This window comes from Apis laboriosa, unplaced genomic scaffold, assembly GCF_014066325.1.
Source record: "Apis laboriosa isolate Shangri-la unplaced genomic scaffold, ASM1406632v1 scaffold42_cov153, whole genome shotgun sequence".
Taxonomy (NCBI): Eukaryota; Metazoa; Arthropoda; class Insecta; order Hymenoptera; family Apidae; genus Apis; species Apis laboriosa.
This window is the reverse complement of record NW_025223257.1, coordinates 30504-51652: the sequence shown is the minus strand read 5'-3', so window position 1 is coordinate 51652 and position 21149 is coordinate 30504. Positions and strand designations below refer to the sequence as shown.

The 21149-nt window shown below is 46.2% G+C and overlaps 2 protein-coding genes across 15 annotated transcripts in view; one reads left to right on the top strand and one right to left on the bottom strand.

Moving 5' to 3' along the window:
* The window catches only part of LOC122716132 (transcription factor Sox-2), a 270718-nt gene that overhangs the window by 221763 nt on the left and 27806 nt on the right, over positions 1-21149 (bottom strand). For 11 of the 14 annotated variants that reach the window (XR_006346957.1, XR_006346951.1, XR_006346950.1 and 8 more), the window contains one exon: positions 4361-4416. The exons of the other annotated variants lie outside the window; for them this stretch is intronic. The gene's annotated coding sequence lies outside the window, so the exon portion shown is untranslated. The remainder of the gene's footprint in view (positions 1-4360; positions 4417-21149) is intronic. 14 annotated transcript variants of the gene reach the window in all.
* Positions 19240-21014, top strand: LOC122716133. The gene is made up of 3 exons (XM_043938921.1): positions 19240-19512; positions 19630-19809; positions 20964-21014. Exons 1-3 carry the CDS (start codon positions 19240-19242, stop codon positions 21012-21014), a joined length of 504 nt encoding a protein of 167 aa, XP_043794856.1.

Genomic DNA, 21149 nt, shown 5'->3' with positions numbered 1-21149 from the left:
CTCCTCTTCCTCGCCTAAAAAACGCCCGCTGGACCAGCAGAAATTTCCATCCTCGTCGTCGCCTCGATCGTTGTCCGCAACGATTCTGTCTTCCCAACGGCTCAACTTCTTTGACTCGTGCGTTTTTTTTCCTTTTTCTTTTTCTTTTTTTAACGATATTAATCGCGGATAGATATCAACGGGATAGATATCGTGTTCTTCCAACCATTGCGATAGGATTGATATTATTATGCAAACTCGATAATTCCTTTGCGTCACTGAGAGACTCTGTTCCACTTTGATCCCAGTCGTTCCAAGGGTCGTTTTCCCTCCTTCGACCAACTCCATCCCTTACTCGATTAACATTTCGATCCTTCCAAGGAGCTTCCACTTTGCGCCCTCCTCCATTAAATTTTCTATCGACTAGATTCTCCCGTACACCGAACGGTTCTTCCACTCGTCGACGGTGGAGAAACTGTGTGTGGAGGAAGATGGCGAAACAGGCCGGAAGAAGGGAGTGGGACGAATTCAGCATCCCTTTTGTCAGCTCGCCTCGTCATTCGTATCCTGGTAATTAGTTCATTTGCCTGTGCTAATTACGTTACTTTTTTAATACAGTACGAGAGAGAAATGGCTAACCTACACGTGTCTGTACGTGTGTGTGTGTGTGTGGTGGATCGTAACGCGGGCGTGCACACCAACCAACTCCATCCGCCTTCCGCGAGTGCCTTCTTTTTTTCGGAAAATTCGAAAGCAACACCCCGCGTGCCTCCTATTAACCGCGACCCCTTTTTCCCTGCCCGCGACGCGGCTCGAAATTTCATCCCCTCGTGACTGCCAACACCTATGCACCTATCCATCTATCCAGCTCCAAAAAAAAAAAAAAAAAGAAACAAGCTTTAACGTTTCTAATTTTCTCCAGAGGACAGAAGCCGCGAAGAATTTTTCTTCCCGTTGAATCTATTGATACTTGTATCTCGTGAACGCGATGCGCCGGTCGCGATAGTCTCTGAGAGAAAGGGAGAGAAAGGTATGAATTAAAAAAGAAAAGAGGACGGTCCCCACGATTCGGTAAGTCTCTCGCTCACCCCCATGCCAGAGAGTGTTTATCTCTCGCCCTCTCAGCCTTGCACAGCCCTCTCTTCCACCAGCCTTGTTCCAACCTCCTCCAACCTCGCAATTAGGGGGCGTCGGGACGGTGCGCGACGCTACGTCGCCCTTTTGCCTGTTATTTAATTGGGATGTGCAATTGAATGACACTCGGTACACCAAGTAACGGGAAAGAGAGAGCCGCGTCGCGATTTCTGCCACCAGTCTAACCACCGTCATTGTGGATTCCCACTTTCGGGCCCCTCTTCAATCTCTCTCTCTCTCTCTCTCTCTTTATTATCAAACCGCTCTCGATGATGGTTAACGCCTTACGAAACGACGACGAAACGGAGGGATCGATCGTTTAATCGACGAGGCGCCGCTTCCGCTATTCTATTTTCACTTCACGCGGGAAAAAAAGAGGGCGCGAGGTGGTGGTTGGAAGGTGTTGGGGGTGTTGTCCTTCCGTTAAATTCGCCGCCATGAAACCGATCCCGTCACGGGAGGAAATCCACGGGAGGATTTCACGTGCCGATCTCGTGCGAATCTCGATCGAGATCCCCGAAACGGCTATTATAACGAACCCCGATCGAGCAACGGTCAATAAAATGGGAACTGACAGCGGATGATTGACAGCTGAACCAGCCTAAAGCCGTGCTTTATTGTCGCCCCGGGCGCAACGCCGCCGTCACGGGTAGAAATAATTCGTGCAGGACTCGAGGGAGAGGGGGGCTCTCTCTCGTAATTCCTACGGTGAGCCATCACGGAGGAAAGCCTACTGCGAAGGAAGGAAAAAGGAAGAAAAAAAAAAATGAAACCGTATCTGCTGCCCGATATTTAGTTACGACATGGAGAATAAACCTAGGATCGATTTCCCTGCGTTAACGCAACGAAAAGAGGGAAAACAAGAGTTTTCTATTTTTAGAAAATGTGTCGAGATTCCTGGAAAATTTTGAGGAATGTTCAAACGTAGATTGTATTTCTATTCGTGAATCGTATTGGCCATAAAAGGGTGTGAGAAAAATATGTTTTCAATATAATTACAACGTTAGACGATGATTTTTAAATTTTAACTGCTCAATCTTGCGATTCACAAAGAAAGAATAATCCATAATTCCACTGTTGGGAGTTATATATTTTATAATTCGTGCCCAAAGTTAACCAAAATCACGCGACGTGTTAAACAAATAAACGAATCGATCCTCAAACGTTTACTTTTCTCCTCCCCTCCCTTCTTACCAGGAAAACGAATCCTCCTCCTCCTCCTTCTCCACTGCTTCTTGGCTGGAAAACTTTTCTTCCCTTCCAGAGTTGAAGTCCGATTCGATCGTTCGAGCGGGGCCAGATCGAGATACAACGGATCATTAACCGGACGTGGTTTCTCGAACGAGGTTAAAAACTCATTTCCAACGGTCGGTGCATCGTCAACGCGATCATGGATCCCCGTGGATGAAAAAGAGCGGCGAAACTCGACGCCGAGACGCGCTAACAAGGCGCAAGACCTCGGGGACTCGGTGTTAGAACGAAGGAGATCCCTTAACGAGATCAGCTCCGTGGAGAGAGGCGAGGTGATGCAGATCCGCGAGAGATATCCCGTAGGATTGCCGAGGAGAAAGAGAGAGAGCGAGGGAGAAGGATGGAGAGCCTTTGACACTCGACGACGAGGCAACGAGGTGGACGGAGGAAAAGAAGAAGAAGAAGAAGAAGAAGAAGAAGAAGAAGAAGAAGACGAACGAGAGGAGAGAAGAAGTCGAAGAGCTGGGCGAGCGAGAATCCTGCCGCGAGACCTCCTCTTCGGAAGACTTCCTCGAACTCATTACGCCGACAATAATTAACGTTGCTTAAAGTGTCGTTATGGAAATAACCGGGACAGAGGGGGAGGAGAGGGGAAAGCCGTCAGCATCGAGAAGACGAGGTTGACTCGCGAGGGAGGGAGGAGGAGGGACGCGAAGGAATCGAGACCCTTGGTCGAAGAATGACGAAAAGGAGAACAGGTTGAAGCGTGGAAAGAAGAAGACGTCGTGAGAGAGGGAGGAGGGGGAGGGAAAGAGAGAGACGATCCTTACGCTATCCAACGCATTCTACGGATGGAAAATGTTTCCATTGGTGCCCCGTACCGGGTTGGCCCTCGTTCGTTGCCCGTTTGCACTCAACCCCTCGCCCATTGCCCGGGGAATATAATTCAACGATCCTCCTCCGGTGAAAGGCGAGACCGAGGCGGGAGGAGGCGGGGGAGAAGAAGGGAAGGTTCGCGCTGAATGCCCAATTATTATATCGTGAAATATCTGCTAGAAAATTGGATAATACACTCTCTCTTTCTCCGCGAGGCAGGAGACTCAGCCTCCTCCTGACGGCGCTGGCTGAGTTGCTCGGCGGAGGGTGAAAAAAGGAAGAAAAGCAACGGGGAGAGGAACAGGGAGAGAGAGAGAGAGAGGGGGTAAGAGAGGGAGAAAGAGAGAAGCGAGGACCGGTGAGCCGTAGGAAGGAGCCCTGGCGAACGGAGCGGAGGGGTGGGCGAAGATCTGGCTCACGCACGGTGTGCATAACGGCCTCTACCGTGGAGGTGAAACGAAACCGCAGAAAACGCCAGTCAACGGCAGCCAGTATGCGGAAACCGCGGCGGAATGACACTCGTGCTCGCGCTAATTGGGCCCTCGAGGTGACGCCGCCGAGAGGGATGCTCTTCCACCCTCGGGACCATCCTCCCTCCTCTCTCCTCCGACCTGCTTCTTCGTCCATCTCTCTTCCCTCCTCCTTCCTCCTTTCGTACCAGACGAGGGTTTTCGGAGGTTGAAAATGCCTGGAGGACGAGTCGTAAGGTGGGGAGGTGAGTGGTGACGCGGTTGTGGATGCACGAGGAGAAAGGCTGATTGGGGGAGGGAACGGGTGGGTGACGAATGAAAAGAAAGGAGAACGAGGGAGAGAGGGAGAAAGAGAGAGAGAGAGAGAGGACACGCGAGAGATCACGTTAAATCTTACCGGGTGCACGCCTCTGCCGCACCCCTTTTCAGTACTTCACTCCCCCCTTCTGATGCCCCTCCGTGTGTGTGAATTTCCGGTCGCTTCCGTGACCGTTGTTCGAGACAAGAATCGAGCGCGAAACGGGAGGGAGTCACTCGCGAGAAACAAAGTCCTCCAAGACGAACTCCTCTTTCTACGAAGGACTTCGAATTAATTCCACCCCCGCATTGTTCAATTTCTTCGCCGAAACCGCGTATCGCCAATATTACAACGGCGACCAAATGCGTGTTTTTAAATTGATGCTGAGTTGCGCATTGAAGAAGTCACTCACCGGAACCGGGGAAACGAAGAATCACCTTCCAAGCGCCAATGATCCACGCGATTCGTCTGAAACAATGAACCGAGTAAATCGATAAAACAAACAAAAATGTAATTTCATTGATGCTGAAACTATGGAGAACAGAGGGGAGGGAAGAAATGGGAGGCAGGAAATCGCACTTTTATTAAGATTCTCGAATAACGAAAAGAAGGGGAAGAGAAACGGTCGATCGGAGGAGAAGAAGAGGGAAATGAACGAGTTCACGAAGGACGGAAGGAAAGAGTTCTTCTTTCGCGAAGAAGACGAGATTTTCACCCACCTATACACACCATGATGCCGGTACATGTGCGTGTGTGTATATATATATATTTTATTGCGATATTCATAACGTTTACAAAGACGCTTCGCGAAACTGCCTCGTTAAATATTTTACGGTGCGATCCCGCCCCACCGCGTATCCGCAATGCACGAACCACTGGAGTGAATCGAATTCAATGGGTATATTCTATAGATGCGTGCACCTCTGGCGAAAAGTGGTGGAGTAAATGGCGATCCAAGAAATACGGATCATCTTACGAACGGTCCGTCCCCTATCCTTTCTTATTTTATTTTTTCCCTTATCCTTTATTATTATTATTTTTACGTTCTCCGCTCAAGCTTCGGAAAATTCGACGATCTTTCATCGATTTCTTTCTTTCTTTTAATCGTCGCGATACGTTTTCGCGTTCGTTTCTTGACCTCCTTCGTTGCTTGATGAAAAATAACATTCGTAAAAATGGGATGATCATCAGGTGTTCGTTGTCTGACGTCGATGGATTCGTAGCGGAAACGAAACTTTGCTATATCGTGCTTTAAATTTCCACTGTCTCTTCTTTTCTGTACTTTCGCAACTTTCGCGATTCCAAGCCTCTCGTTCGTCGGATAAATAATTGTTACGCGGCGAGAAGAAAAACGAATCGCGGAAGAACGTTGCCCTTCCGCCGCGTCGGCCCAACTTTCCAAGGAATAAAGTTTACCCATTCGTCGTGGGGGGAGGGGAAAGGAAGTTTTATTGCGCCGTTATGAAGACGCATCGCGCCGCGAAAGATAGTTTTAATGTTTCTTCCCGCGCCTTTCGTGGCGGCTGATTTTTAAACATCTAAGAAATTCGAATTGCATCCTACGATTCCAAACTCTTTTTTATCTCTCTTCTTTCTTCCCTCTCTACATCCATGTACATCAATATAAAACTTCCCACGAAATTTTCTTCTTACGAAACAAATTATTTCGAAAGAAATTAGTTAGAATAAAAAAATTAGTTAGAATAAAAGATTTTCCAAGATTTATTCACCGAGTATAACCGACATATCTCTCTCATTCTATCTCCTCTCAGCCTACAACACCGATCCAGATTCCGTTTTTCGTCGATCGAACCGCTCCAACCGCTACTGCACATCAGTCATCTCTGCAACGAGACAACGAGGGAAACAGGGAGAGGGGGGAGAGGGAACGAGCGAAGAAGAAAAAAAGAAGATAAAAAAGAAGAAAAAGCAGATCGACCGTTGTTGTTGTCGTCGTCATCGTCGACGACGACCCGGCCCTTTTCACGAAGCTCGATACCTCGAGAGGGATTCACCGCGAAGCTCGTGGGCTCGAAAGAGCAAGAAGGAGGCCGAGGAAGAAGCAGCTTGGAACGGAAAGGGGCATACCGTGCGGGAGGTCTGAGGAAGGAGGTTGCTGGTCGGACTGGCCCTCGACCTCGATTTTCAAAACGATCCTAACTCCGCGTCGAGACAAGAGGGACGGAGCGAGCGGGGAGGCGAGGGGGTGGTGGTTGCCGCATTCATTCGGCCATTTCGGGAGGGAGGAGGGGGGAGGAGGTAGTACACCGCCGCCGAAATAAATGACCGAGCATCGGGGGCCGGGCATTCATAGACCCGGCACTGGCGCGCAGCACTGCTTTGCTCTAGTGCCTTTTGGAATTTCGATTGAGGAGAGAAGCTCGAGCGCTCGAGCAACAGAGAGAGGTTGAACCTCGGTGGTGGAGCGGAGCAACCAAGAAGGGGGCAAGGAGCAGGGGGGGCGAAGAGAGCGAAGAGAAAGAGACGAAATGGATGAAGGCTGAACAGGCCAACGGATGGATCGGTGTATTTCTGAGGAGGAGAGAGGGTGAGACGACTGGTGGTGGGTGGAGGAGGCGGCGAGGCTTCTTTCACGTCAGGATAGTGAGCGATCGACCGAAATCGCAGGTGAGTGGCTGCGACCGCGTACAATTTATTTATATAAACGCCGAGTCACCGGTTATTAATGAGAATCGCCGCCACCCTTCCATCGTCACCCGAGACTTGACGAGTTCCCTCGTTGCATCGTCCTTGCCGGTTACGTTGTACCGTACGTACGTGTACACTGAAAACTCGTAATATCGTCGATCGATCGATATTCCATCGCTGAGAAATGGCCTATTCTTGGAGGAATACTTTTCCTTTTTTTCTTTTTCTTTCTCGTCTCCATGGCAATACTATCAATTCGACGTTTCGTTGGTCGTTGATCGAAAGGAACGAATAATTAGGAAGAGAATGAATTCTTAGGGAACGAACGATTCGTGGTATTCGGCCGAGAGCGGCCAACGATTGTACGTGACGTTTCATCGATCCATCGTCAATCCCAGTCGCGTGTCAACCCTTTTACGGTGGATGCTCCTAATAGGTCGGGAATCGACGAAATGGCAGGGTAAAGGGACAGGGATCCAGCTTGGGAAATTCGTTCCACCGCCCGCGCCCTATCCTTTTCCTTTTTTTTTTTTTTTTTTTTTTTTTTCACTCTGTGCAGCCGCTTTGGTATTGCTCGGTAGCCTGCGTCGGTAGCCTGGAAGAGGTGGGACGACACCTGCACCTGGCTGTTTTCTGAACCATTGACGAGTTAAAATATGAAGGTCTCCGAGGGCACGCCGAAACCGAGACAGCTGGATTTCAGTTCTTCATCAATGAGAAGACTCTCGACAGGGGGGAGAGGAACGAGGACAAGATTCCGTTCTCCAAGTTTCCATTCTTGTGAAAACGGATCGACCGGTTGTAACGTATCTCCCTTGGGTTTCCGCGAGAAATTTTCTTGGCAAAAACAAGGCGTGGATTCCACGAGGATCTCCCGTTGATCAATTCATCAATCGCTATGACGAGCGGTTTCTCGGATCCTTTTTTTCTTTTTTTCTTTTTTCGTACCGTAAAATCGAATCGAAGCGAAATTATTACTCCCTCGATGGAATTCTTTAAAAAATGTATCTCGCGGATTGTTCGTTCGCAGGTCAAAGGATGACACGAAAGAATTTCCGCCTTGTAATATCCGGAATCGATTACCTCAATGACGTTAAAATTTGTCATCCCGGCCCAGATGAAAAACGACGAACCGAACCGAGCAATCTTACCTTCGACGCGAACTTATTTATTACGATAAAAAAATGGAATAAAGTATCCACAGCTGCGATCGAACGATAAACTTCAACGCGATCCATAGTTTTTCCCCCCCCGAAATCCTTTTTCCCGATTTTTTCCGGGATACAGAACTCGCGAGAGTCATCAATAAAAATAATCCCAGCTTTGCGCCAGCTTACCGATCACCCAAGTCTCCTCCCTCCTCTGCACTTTTATTTATTTTTAAACCGCTACGCGTCATTGCCCCAGGCTGTTCTCGGGGGTGGTTCCGGCCACCATGGCCGCCGAGGCGAACTTTCAAAAGAAGCTCAGGGGTGTACTGCACCGGTGGGGAAAGAGGGGTGGCTAAGAACCAGGTGTCACTCTACAACTGTACAAAGAAGTGATGGATGTCTGGCATAGCTACCCTCGTAACGTGTCACGACCTCACCTCAGGTGTCACTGTAGGTCCATGCCTCGTTATCTTTTCGATAGGGATGGAAAAAAAAAATCGATTTTTTCCTTTCCTTTTCCCTCCATCCGCAAAGCGATCTCATTTCGTATTTTTTTCCTTTCTCTTTATTATCATCCTCGAACAATGAGGAACAATTCGTATTCTCGACGAACTCGTTAAATATTTCGTCACGATTAATAGTTTAATAATTGGAATTGGATTATTAGAAATTTATCGTAGATTCTTTTTGGAACGCGGTTCTCTAATTGATAACAACCTTCTTCTGTTCTTCACCTGTTCAATCGTATTCCCGAAAGACCATCAATAAATAGTTTCACTCAAACAAATAGCAGCTCCTCTACTCTGAAACGAAAGCTGAAACGTTCCTCCTTCCGCGTAATGCCTTTCAATTACACGGTATTCCCTTGAATTTTCGAAATTGACCAGAACCGATGAGGTTTCGATGGTTGTTTCGAGGGTGCGGGCTTAGAAGAGCCCTTCGAAAAATTCCTGGAAAGTACAAGCCCTTCTTCCAAGACCTAGCATTTGTTGGATGCCTTCTCATTCATAACTGCGACGGGAGGTCTACGATTTTATGCGCGAATACTTTTTATTTTTCTTTTTTTCTTTTTTTTGCTCTTTTCCTTTCCAAAACACACTCCTGTTGTATTAACGAATTATTATAAAAGAATATAAAATTTCGTTGACAAATTTTGAAATCTCGTAGATTCCCTTTCTCTTCGGATAATAAAAGAAAACAAGATTTCGATGATACAGAAGAATCCATAAACGGTGTAAAAATCTGTGCGAGAGAACACGTACATTGACGAGAACATGGAAGAAACGAGAGGAGTCGAAATGTTATTTCTAAACCTGAAAAGTGTCAAGCTCAAGGAAGAATTGCTGTGCACAAAATCACACCTGGCCACGTCCCCGAGTCACTTAAATCGTAGGTGGCGTGAAAATTGAATGGCCAAGGTGTGAATCGTAGAAAAGATCTTTCTCCTGTTGCGGTGTCGTCGTAAAGAGATAGAAATCCTTCAAGATCTTGCGCGTGTTTCCTACCACCTGGTAGGAATCGAGAAACTCGTCTCGAAACCTGGATCTCGGTTTTATTCTTTCGAACCGCATCCCCCTCTTTTTCTCCTTTTGTGCGGCCACGCGACCATCGAAATAAAAGATCGTGGAAACGATGATGCGTTTAATTTAACCATTTTTCCAAATCCCTATCATTATTTATCCTCTTCCTTCCTCTTCCTTCCTCTTCTTTCCTCTTCCTTCCTCTTCTTTCCTCTTCCTTCCTCTTCTTTACTCTTCCTTCTCCTTCCTTTATCTTCCTTCATCTTCTTTCCTCTTTCTTCCTCTTTCTTCCTCTTCCTTTCTCTTCCTTCCTCTTCTTTACTCTTCCTTCCTCTTCCTTCCTCTTCCTTCCTCTTCTTTCCTCTTCTTTCCTCTTCCGAAAGAATACCACGAGAAAAACATTTAAAATACGCATCGCAAATATCATCGAAAAGATATTCTTGCAAAAAAATCGACATCAAAAATTTCGAAAATAAGTTCGTAAGTATCGTGATCGCGAGATATATCTGTGATTCAAAGAAATGGAGGAGACACGACGACGAAGATAGATCGTACGTGGTCGACACGGAAAATTAACGTTTCGAGAAAGGCGAAATAGACGGTCGCAACACCGTTGGAGAAGACCGATCCGGAGGAAATGTCACTCGTGCGAGGGGGAGGGTGGTGGATTTCTTTCCCCAGCGCGCTCAGCCCAGTGGCTTCTTTTTCGTTGGGATAGGTCCTGTCGGGGGCACCTCATTTCCTTTTGAGTTGACCGCCACGGTGGGGGGGACAATTCTACAACGACAATCCCTCCTCCCCCTTTCCACCCCCGCTGCTTCAGCATCATCCATTGAGTCCGAGCCGACAATGGACCGTTGGTCCAGCGCGCAGGGAGAAGCTAAACCGTGAAAGAGAGACGAGGACGAAACGAGGGAGAGAGGGAAGGAGAGAGGGAGAGGGAGAGGGAATGGAGAGGTCTCGGGGTATATATCTGAAAATACCATTCATACGCGAAGGCTAAAGTCACCATTCAGAAACGACAATCCCAAAAACGAGTCCATCGCCACCGGGGAAAGTGCGATGGACTCGGCCGCACTTTTGTCATCCGCACTCTTCCTCATCCTTTCCTTGAGCTGTCCATGAGCCTCGTGTCAAACCAACGAAAACCGCGGAGAAGATCACTTGTTCGTGTTCCGGAGGGAGGGAGGATCATCCTTTCTCCAATCATCCCTCTCGACGCGTCATCAGCTGAATTCGGTTCCAACTTTTCGCCGACCGATCTTAGAAAATATCGAATACACGTCGAACAGAGGACGTAGATTTCACGACCGATTCGAGTAATTAGAAACGGGGGAGGGGGAAGGATGGGAAGGGGAAAAATACGCGCAAAGTCTAGTTTGAGAGGAGGGAAGGATGAAGGCGGGCAAAGGGGGTGAATGAGAGTGACCTTGACAAAACATCGCGGCCACGGAGCGAAGCCGTTGAGCCGCGAGAACAAAGAGATTCTGTCATCCTTTGTCAGACAAAGTCCCTATCTCTGTCTCCCCGCGGCTTTCTCTGTCTCTGCCGACTTTTATCTCCGCCCCTTTCTCTTTCACTTACTTTTATCTATTTCTATTCGCCCCTATCCGTGTTATTACACGGCCGTTTTCACCTCCTCCTCCTCCTTCTCTCATTCTTCGTGTCGTTACTTCATCGGCTTCAACTTTCACCGGACTTCAACTCCGAGGTAATTTTAATTCAAACATTCCTAGATTTATAGATAATTTAATAGGCTACTATTGTTGAAACGATAATGGCCACGAAATTAAAGGCGGACATCATCGAGCTGAACGACCTTTCCACGCTTGCACCCTACTAGGGACCGAAGACCTTTAGAGAGGCCTTATCGACTCCTTTCACATCCTCGTCGACGTTATTTCCCACTAATTTCGATGACCAACCCTTCTTCGAAAATCAACTCTCCGGGATTTTGATTGCGACGAAAATGGAAATTTCTGGTCGCCTTTCTACCTCGAAACGAAAGGAAGGAAACGAAAGGAGCGCGTCGAGCTGTCGATACCAGAGAGATGTAACGTTTATGTAACGTCGCTGCACAAGGGAAGAAGAAACTGTTGGAAGAGAAAGGGGGAGTGTACAAAAGGGAGAAGGCCGGGACAAGTTGGGAAAACACTTAGCCGCGCGACTAATGCTTTTATCGCGACCCTTGATTTCAGGGCACGGCCGATTTTCGGCACAAATCAAGGCATTTGTCCCCCTCCCCGTACGATGGTAAATATGTTTTCTGCGTCCCCTGCGTGAAATAATGCGTGCAAGGGCCCACGCGCCCGTCAACGCGTGACAATAAGCGAATCTCTTTTGCTCGTGAGGGTGAGAAGAGATAGACCGAGTGGCGGAAGAATGGTACTTTATTAGTACCTCGTAGCAACGGCATTTCCAGCGGGAGGTAAGGATGCCAAATACGGCGGGGCGGAGAGCGTATTGTCTTTGACGGAGGCATGCTGGAGAAGAACGCAGCCTCTGCGAAATTTATGGATCGCATAATATATATATATATATATATATATGTACACGCTTTGCGTACTCCGTATCCGAATTTATTGGACGCGTAGAATCTTAGTCTTTAAAATTTTCCGAACTGAAAATTGACTCGCGTCGAAAACGCGTTCGTCAAGTGACAAATTCGCCGAATAATTCTCGAAATAATAATTCGTTCCAGTATCCTGTTCCTTGTGCGACGGAATATCGAATCAATGTGTACGGAATTCCCAGACATCTCCTCGAACCGAATCTCTCTCTCTCTCTCTCTCTCTCTCTCTCTCTCTCTCTCTCTCTCTCTCTCTCTCTCTCTCTCTTTCTCTCTCTCTTCTCGAGAATCGAATTACCCTCGTCGAATTCCACGCGGGCACATCCTCGAGACCTCGCGGAAATAAAATGCCCGGGATATGAGTTCCAACTCCGTCAGTTCAGCGACTGACCGCCCGGCATCACGGTGGCAGCACCTACCGCTCCAACAAGAGGCAAACAACCCCTGAGCCGGAGCCACACGGGGAGGTGGAGTAGCCCGTGGTGTAGAGGAGGAGAAAAGAGGAGGAGGAGGAGGAGGAGGAGGCACTCCATCGCAGTCCGTCGCCTCATGTAGAAGGTGGGAGTAGCCGGCGGGGTGGTTTTGTCTTCCCTTCCCTAGCCCTCCACCATCCACCTGGCCCCTAATGCGCCTGCGCTCGAAAACCACCCCCGTGCAGCTTCTATCACAGCCTCTCTCTCCCTCCCTCTCCTCTTCCCCCTCCCTCCCTCCCCTCTCCCCCCGCTCCCCCGCCACTGCGCCGCGTGTCCTCTCGCGCGCCACCCCTCTATTGATTTTGTTACAAACCGGCTCCAACCCCCGCGACTCACCCACCCCGAGTCTCGCGGACCTCTGCGTTGGAACGATACGCGCCGATGCGTGTATATGCGTCTTCACACGCCCGTGTTTATCGTTTATTCGTGTACATAAGCGCGATATGCATGCTCTCAGACGCATCTGGATTTCAGGGGCTAACTTCGGCTCTCCCGACTTCGAAACCCGCCAACAGCCGCCGCGGCGGGGAGCAAAGAATCCTTCCTTCCCAGTTTTTACGACAAAAGTATCCCGAGTTGAAGAACTCGTGTCGCTTTATCGATTCGTTGCCCGATTACGATAATTACGATAGGAGGATGGAGAAAAATCGGGAATGATATTTCCGTTCGTTCGTGAATTCACGGTCGTCAAAGTTGCATCTATTCTAAGATGCCTCGTATTAATAATCCTTTTTCAAACGATTGCGAACGAATCATCCAGTCGCGTGATATCCGCGCGTCAAGTGTCGTGCATAAGAAGCAAGTGGTTCGAAAAAAAAAAAAAAAAAAAAAAAAACAAATACGATAAACGTAATATATTTCTCGCTCTTCCGTGCCACTCGGTTTTTTTTTTTTTCTTTTTTTTCTTTTTTTTTTCCCTCGTTACTCTGGCCGATCGTATATACGCGTATAAGCAAGCAACATTCGGGCAGCCACTCGGTGGTCCCCAACTGGTTCAAGTACCACGTGCTCTCTCGTGGTCGCCCTTGCGCTCACGTCCGACCAAGAAGAAGTACTCGAGAGCATTTGCGGTGGATTTGACGGTGCTTCTCGCCACGGGAGCCCCACTTCTGGCCGCCGGTAACCATGGGGTTCTCTCTCCCAGCTCTCCCTCTTTCCCTCTTCCTTCTCTCCTCTCTCTCTCCCCCTCCCTCTCTCTCTCTCTCTCTCTCTTTCTCTCTCTCNCTCTCTCTCTCTCTCTCTCTCTCTCTCTCTCTTTCTCTCTCTCTCGCCCCGCCTCGTCGTTTCTACGCTTTTTCTCGTTCACTTTCGAGAGGCTCCATATGATACCCCGTGATAATCCCCCGCCTATCGACTAGGGACTCCCCCTCTCCCTTTCTCCCTGTGTGGATTAAAAGGGTGCCTTCTCCCGGCTTGCGCCAGATTTACATTTTCTTTTTTTTTTTTTCGTTCTTTTTCTCTTCTTCCGTTGGCCTCCTCACTGTTGGCTGGCTGATCCCGAATCGTTTGGAAGTTGTCTCGCGAAAGACGTCGAATAAGCGAAAACGTGGTATGTCGTGGCGAGAGAGGCTCTCCGCTCGAGCGAAGAGGAAGAAGGAAAAGAAAGAAGAAGAAGAAGAAGAAGAAGAAGAAGAAGAGGAAGACGATGATTGATATTTATCAAGGAGGCAACAGCAGGGTGAGATACATTCAGATCGACATCTGGTGGCTTCGTTTGCGCAAACGAAGCCGGCTTGGTCCGTTAAGCCGGCTCCCGCGTAAGTCAGGCGTGCGGAGATTCAAGAGCCTTGTTTCGTGGGATTGCCGGATCTTCTGGCGATATATTACGGCGGCGGTTATATACACGATCCAATTTGCGACATCTTCACAGTGTCTACGGGGTGTCCGGTACGAAGCTCGTCACAAAGAGGAAGCGGGCAACGAATCCTCTCCCCGCTCGATATATCTTCTATCTTCGATCGAGATGCAAGAAGAGCGCACGCGATTATCGATAAGATTATTCCAAGATGCATCGATCGTCCGAGAAAATTTTATCAGAGATCAGATTGTCGAAACGTTCCTGGACCTCTCGAATCTCTCGTGAAGAAGAATCAACTGAAATATTCGTGGATGAAACTTGTTGTTTTTTTTTTTTTTCTCTCTCTCCTCCCTCGACGAAATTGATCGGAGGATCGGATCCGTCGCGAGGATCTCCGAGAGAAATCCGGTCGGGCGGGCAAAGTGGGTTAATAAAGCGATATTAAAGCCGCGGGGGGTGTACCGTGGAATCCCCAATGTCCACTCCGGAGCGGACACTTTGGAACTGCGGAATTACGTGGACGGACACCGACACCCTACGATCCGCCATACCGTTTCATTATCTTCCGCCTATCTCGGCCGCCTACATATATTCCCTTCCTTTCTCTCCCTCTCTCTTTCTCTCTTCGAACGATCTTCCAACGCGAATGTTAGAGAGCGGAGTGGTTATCGTGGTAAACTTTACAAACACGAAGGTTGGCCACGTTATTATCCCGTAATCCCGGTGTTTTACATGTTATGAGAATGCGCCGGATGGCCCGTTACCCGCGCGACCTTCAATCTTACGTTATTACTCGGTTACCGCGGGTCCATCCACATATGGAAACCACCCACCACCACCGCGGTAGCCGCGCATGATTTTGCATAAATTTCACGAGTCGGAACACCTCGCGCCTGGACGACGACAACGATCTCCTCCTGCGAGCGCGAGATGCCATAAATTTGTATTTCACAGGGTGCAGAGGGTTTGGCTCTCCGATTATATTATATATCCTCGAAGAAGGAAGGGGTATAACGATTCAGCGATTCGAAATCGTGGGGATGGACGATGACGATGGACGATGGATTCGGAAACGGAATTGGAGAAAATGTGGAAAATAAGGAACAAGGTCGATCAAATCTCGTGCGATTTTCGCGTGTGTTTTGACAGCTCTTACCACGCGTGCTCTCAGGATACACACGGCAACTCGCTATTAAGTGCATTAGCACGCTTTTAATATCATCGAGATCGCATTTATGGGGTTGTGCGCACGGTCACGGGGGTCTGCGTTCGCGTGCACGGTGGGTGTGTCTGGTTTCATTCTTCACGCGCATCGGACACGTGGCCGAGGCACACGAGGTTCGTACGTCTCTCTCACTCTCTTCCTTTTCCGCCTCTTTCTTTCATCCCTTGATTGGCACTTTAAACCCGAACAACGGCCACGACGCGGAGAAAACGGACGCGGAGAGAGGCCCCCGCACTCGTGTCCACGAAATCCACGTCGTCGCCCCGGTTGCGTCCAACGGCGGACGTGTGCCCGCCACGTTGCAGCCAATAATAAAATTGATCACGATTTTACGATCGATCGTTCGAATCTCCCTCGATTCGAGACGACAGATTCGAGAACGGGAAGAGGGCCGGAGCGATTACCCCTTCCTCTGGTCGAATCGAATTATCATATCGAGCCCATCCTCCACCCGATTATTCCCCCATTTCATTTTCCCCGTTTCTTTGTTTTCCTGTCTCGCATCACGGTCAATTAATAGGAGTCATTTATAAGGGCAAACCGGAGAATCTGGGAATCCGCAATCCACCGGGGAGCAATAAATCTCAAGTCGGCGAGCGGGATGGAAACGGAACCCCTCTTGTAAGCTGGTTGTATTGTAGCTATTACCGAGCCATGCATCACTAGGTAACAACCACACTATCTTCGTCTCTCCCTCCCTCTATCCCTTCTTTCCCTCTCTATCTCTCTTTCCGTCCTATCCTCCGTGCCCCCCTTTTCTCCTCCGTTTCGTTTCCCGGAGGAGAGCAAAGGACGCGGCGTAGAAAAACGGGACGTCTGGGAAGTTACGCAGCTGATATCGGGCCATGGACCACCCAGGTGTGCTCCGTGTACGTTTAGCAGAAGCGAAACGTTAGGGATGTTTCGACATTAAGAGGGAAATATTAAGCCACGCACGAACGGCATCGCGTGAATGAACTGAACCCGAGGAGGCATCGTTCAGGCAGAGTCGTATCGCGAACCGTTTATGACTTTTCGAGATTGTATAAACCTCCCACCCTCCACAATACGATTCCGTATTCGACGTTGGAAACGATCTTAAGAATCGCGTCGTACTCTGTCCGATATTCTCAATCCTGGAAATTCCTGGATATAGCGGGGGTGGGGGAAAAAAAGAAGAGGAAGAGGGAAGAGGAAGAACAACAGGACAACGGAAGACAGCAGGACGCGTGGAAAAGAGAAGAACAAGGGAGAAAGAAAGAAACGAGAGAAAGAAACGAGAGGCCGGAAGGAAACGCACGTCCATCGTCCATAGTCTCTCTTTCTCATCGGACGACCATCGGTTGGAAGAACGGAACACACAGGGTAGTTGGCTGCGCGGGGGGTGGTTGTCGAGGGGTGGCTGGCGCGCGGGATGGTTGACGAGGGTGGTACCTGCCTTCTCCTCGCGCCCTCACCGGGCGCTATAGTAACAATACGGGGAAACATAGGGAAATCAATATGGCTTCCGTTGCCCTCTTCCCTCTCGCCTCTCCCTGTCTTTCATCCTCTCGCTCGCCCCGCTTCGCTCAGACTTCGTTTCTCTCTCTCTCTCTCTCTCTCTACGCTGGCTCCGTTCCTCTCGCTTCCTCGTCCAGTTTCTCTCCTTTTGACACCCTTCAACCCTCTTTCCGTCTCTTTCCCGGTCGGTCTCCCGCGCTCAGCGCGGACGGGTGAACCCATTATGAGGGGGTGTTACTCCGGGCCAATCCCCAACCATCCGGAGAGAGAAAACTGAAGAGACGAGAGTCCAAGAAGGGCGCATGTGCGTTGCTAGGGCCACCGGATGGGTCGTGTAGTTCCGCGCGCGAATCCGGACACCCGGTATACGTGGTCAAGCCGGTTCGCAAGAAAACGCGCCATTATGCTACGCAGAGAAAATAGGCCTGCATTACGAGAGCGTAAAATATGATAAAATACGTTGTTGCGTCGTTCGGATTTGCGTCGGTTAAATATGTCGATAACGAAATGTGGAGTAACCGCGTCGTAGACGATTGTCGATGCCAACTTCATTGCTATATCTTGAATTTTCCAAATTCATTGCTATATCTGTATATTTTTATTCATCTCGTAATCTTATTGCGCATATTGAACATTGTTCAATCAGCGGAAAATTTAATGGAAGAAGATAAAAAAAAGTATGATGATAAATAAGCTCGTAATTAACTCTCACAAATAGGATTTTTTACTATTGCATCGTGATTCTGATGTATCTAACGATGTGTTCGAGAAAAACGATCGTGAGGCATCAGAAGTCGATACAAAAGAGAAATATAATTTTGCGTTGAGTTGAAAATAACGCAAGTACTTTCTCAGGTTTATAAAAAAAAATATCTCGATAAAAAGAAAAAAAAGAAAAAAAAGAAACGATGAAAAAATTCAAAAAAGTGGTCGATCGTGATAACTACTACAGTCGATGAAGGATTTTTTTTGGAGGTTGGCCTGCTTTATTATTTATTTGCCATTAAGAAGTTTTTTGTCCATCTTCTCGATAAAACCCAGTTTTCTGCACCTTCAAGGGTTAAGGGAGCATCATTATATAACTTTCCAAAGTTTTTTCAATCAATCCTTTTTCCCCCATCAGGAACGATTAATACTGGATGAAGCGGGACCAAGCGGAATATAAGTATAATACATTATATATAAAGTTTTAATCGCAAGACCGTTTTTTTCCCCTCCAACGAGAGTCCCCCCCTTTTTCTCTCCTCCGTGAGAAGTTTTAGGTCGATTTGAAGATTAGGTGACGAGATGAAAGGATCCGTAGGAACCTGGTTTTTATTTGTGGATTTGAAGAGTCCATCTTCTTTTTCCTGAGTAGCACCGGACCACGGGAAAACTTGCTATAAACGATCCTTATATAATAATTGAGGGTTCATACGAGCACTAGCGAGAAAATGTTACTTATAAAAGTAGTAACGTTTCGTATTAGCAACCCTCTATTAGCCAATAGGTGCAACACAAATCTGAAGGGATAGCGCAAGGAAATCTTCATTATCGACAAAAGAGATGAATTCAAAATTAATAATTTCAGAGCAAAATTCTAAATAAAATTCGATGATTGTACAACTCATTTTTAGCTCCAATTCTACGATATTATTCTATTAAATTGTATAAAATAAGATAATATATTTTTTATCCCCAGTATATAAATATATATACAGCTGTCGATAAAGAAATATTCTTCCATACAGTCGGTACAAATGGCAAATGAATTGTCGGTAAACGCTGAAACTGCAAGCAGTTACCGACGGAAGATCAGTGCCTTTCGTCGATAAAAACGTTCACATCTTTACCATCCTAAGGATATTATAATTTGCTAAATTATTAAATAAATCTTTGAACAAGATTTAAAATACTTTTTCTACGAAAAATAATAAGGCAACATAAAACATAGAATAATACAAATATTAAAGTGATGATAAATAAATTAAAAATTAATCATTTTTAAATTAAATGTAAAATTTAAACTTTCTTATTACTTTTATTAAACTAAATAATCGAAAAAATTATAATATTTATTTCATATCATTATATGTAACATAATCGTTACTAATCCTATTCAAAAATTTGAAAGGTCGTGTTTACCTTCACATACAATCTCATTTGAATATACGTATACGTATATTATTATTATAGAGAAGATATTATACAAACGTACAAGAAGAAGAATTGCCTATTGTACAAGAAGAAGAGCCTATCAAATCTTCAGTTAGTTGTCGGTTAATGTCGTAAACGGTCTCTAGCAATCGATCGTTCCAATTGAAGTAAAATCTAAAGAGAATTTGATATACATCGACGAAAAAGTTTGAAATTATAACAAGATTTTAAAAGAAAAGAAAAGGAAAGAAAAGAAACGAAAAGAAACGAAAAGAAAAAGAAAGAATAATAATGGCATTATCGATAGCCTTGCCTTTATCTGGTCTAGAGCCTGAACATTTTGCCTCTATAGGGGCAAGAATTTTGTACGAACGAGGTTTGAGAATTTTGTCTGGCAATCCACCGATTTCACCGAGTACCGCGAGTGAATCAAGTGGAATCTCCAGTTTCATACCCTCCACCACCGAATCATCAACACCCGATGAAACGCCAATTTCATCAAGACCGGATTCACCCGCCGAGGAAACGATCAAGAAGGAGGAAGAACAAACAAAGGAAGAGAAGGTTTGTGTGTGTGTGTGTGTGTGTGTGTGTGTGTGAATTAATTAGAAAAAATTAATTAGAAAAAGAAAAAAATAGGAAGATAAAGTTAAAGATAATTTGAAAATTTTTTGTTTTCAGTTACCGCTCCGAATCTATTATAGGCAACGCGACATATTGAATTTAGGAGCGAATCTCAGAGAGCCGTTCTGGCAAATGAGAGTTCCAACGATGCCACGATACGATTTCAAAAGTTTCGTAGAGAATAGGTCGGTGTATTATCGGTTAGGCGAATTCGGATTAACGGAAGATTATCCAACGGTGAGTTTGTTACATTAAAAAAAACGACCAATGTACATTTCACGTATAATGTCACGTTTAATACGAACAACAATTTATCTTACATCTTGCATCAAAACATTTAAATTATATCGTATAATGGACAATCACTGTTTTAAACTTTATTCATTAGATCGATTTGTTAATACCTTTCAATGGTCCGATTATCAAACACTGTATTATTTATACTTTGATGCGATAAAGATATTTCGAATAATTTCAAGTCTCGTTTAATGCTTCTTAGCTTATTAATTGAACCGTAATACTTTTTTCTATCTTTCTTCTACCTTAGAGAGACCTTCAAAAGGATTGTCTTCCCGAAAGTGTTTCCGTTCGAATCAATCGTTATCACGTGAAATACGTCCTTACTTCCTAATCTCATTGCTTTCCGTCTGTCCTTCTATATTCTGTCTAAACATTTCCAATTTCTCACGACTCAATTTCGCGTTAGCCTTTGCCACGGATCGAAATTGATAAAAGACAGGCAAACAAACGATCAAACCAAATGTCCAGTATCTGAACGGCAATGATTTTTGCCAATAATCGTGATACGGAAATTGAGTGATCTTCGTGCCGAGAACGGAGAATTTGCTCATCAAAGGCAATGATTCGATGTGTTGACGCAATTCTTTGATTTGTTTAATACCCTAAAGGAAAAAGAAAAAAAATCAACGAGAACTAATTTGAATCAAGACCAATTTCAATTTTTAAAAGGAAGAGTTAAAAGATTATTAATTTCTTTTTAACGTACTTTGGAGAATTTATATTTGAAATCCGACAATCGAACATCTTTGATTTTATTGTGGACTCGACGATAGCGTGTCGTTAAGAAATTTTGCATCGCAAATTTCTTTCCTTCCAACTATCTCAATGATGACAATCAAATGATCGAACGAGATACGGGGAAAAGAACCAAATGAATCTTCGTAAATTTGACAGATTCGATCAGTCCTCTTCCTTTGATTAGGCCATTTTGTGCGAGTCGAAAAAATCGGAGACAAAACAAACTCGGCACGTTACATCGTAGGAGGCGTTAAACCTGTATTAAAAATTTTAAATTTCAAATTTCAAATTTTTAAATGTCCTCTCTCTTTACATCGAATATTCTTTTTTTTTTCTTTCTTTCTTTCATACAGAGAATATGCACAGATTGTGGGTTCTGCGAACCATCGCCATACCTGTTTTAATCTGTCGACATCGATGTTGAAAACAACCGACAAGAAGAACGACGTTGCGAACAACTAACTGTCATAAATAGATAGACAAGCGGCAGCCGGCTCGAATTCACGAAGTGAAATCAAAAAAAAAAAAAAAAAAAAAAA

What these genes read in the sequence shown, in the direction of transcription:
- LOC122716133 (XM_043938921.1), top strand. Translation starts at nt 19,240, where the DNA reads ATGGCATTATCGATAGCCTTGCCTTTATCTGGTCTAGAGCCTGAACAT. An exon ending in AACAAACAAAGGAAGAGAAG is followed by an intron (nt 19,513 to 19,629) that starts GTTTGTGTGTGT and finishes TTTTGTTTTCAG; the next exon opens with TTACCGCTCCGAATCTATTA. An exon ending in TAACGGAAGATTATCCAACG is followed by an intron (nt 19,810 to 20,963) that starts GTGAGTTTGTTA and finishes TCTTTCATACAG; the next exon opens with AGAATATGCACAGATTGTGG.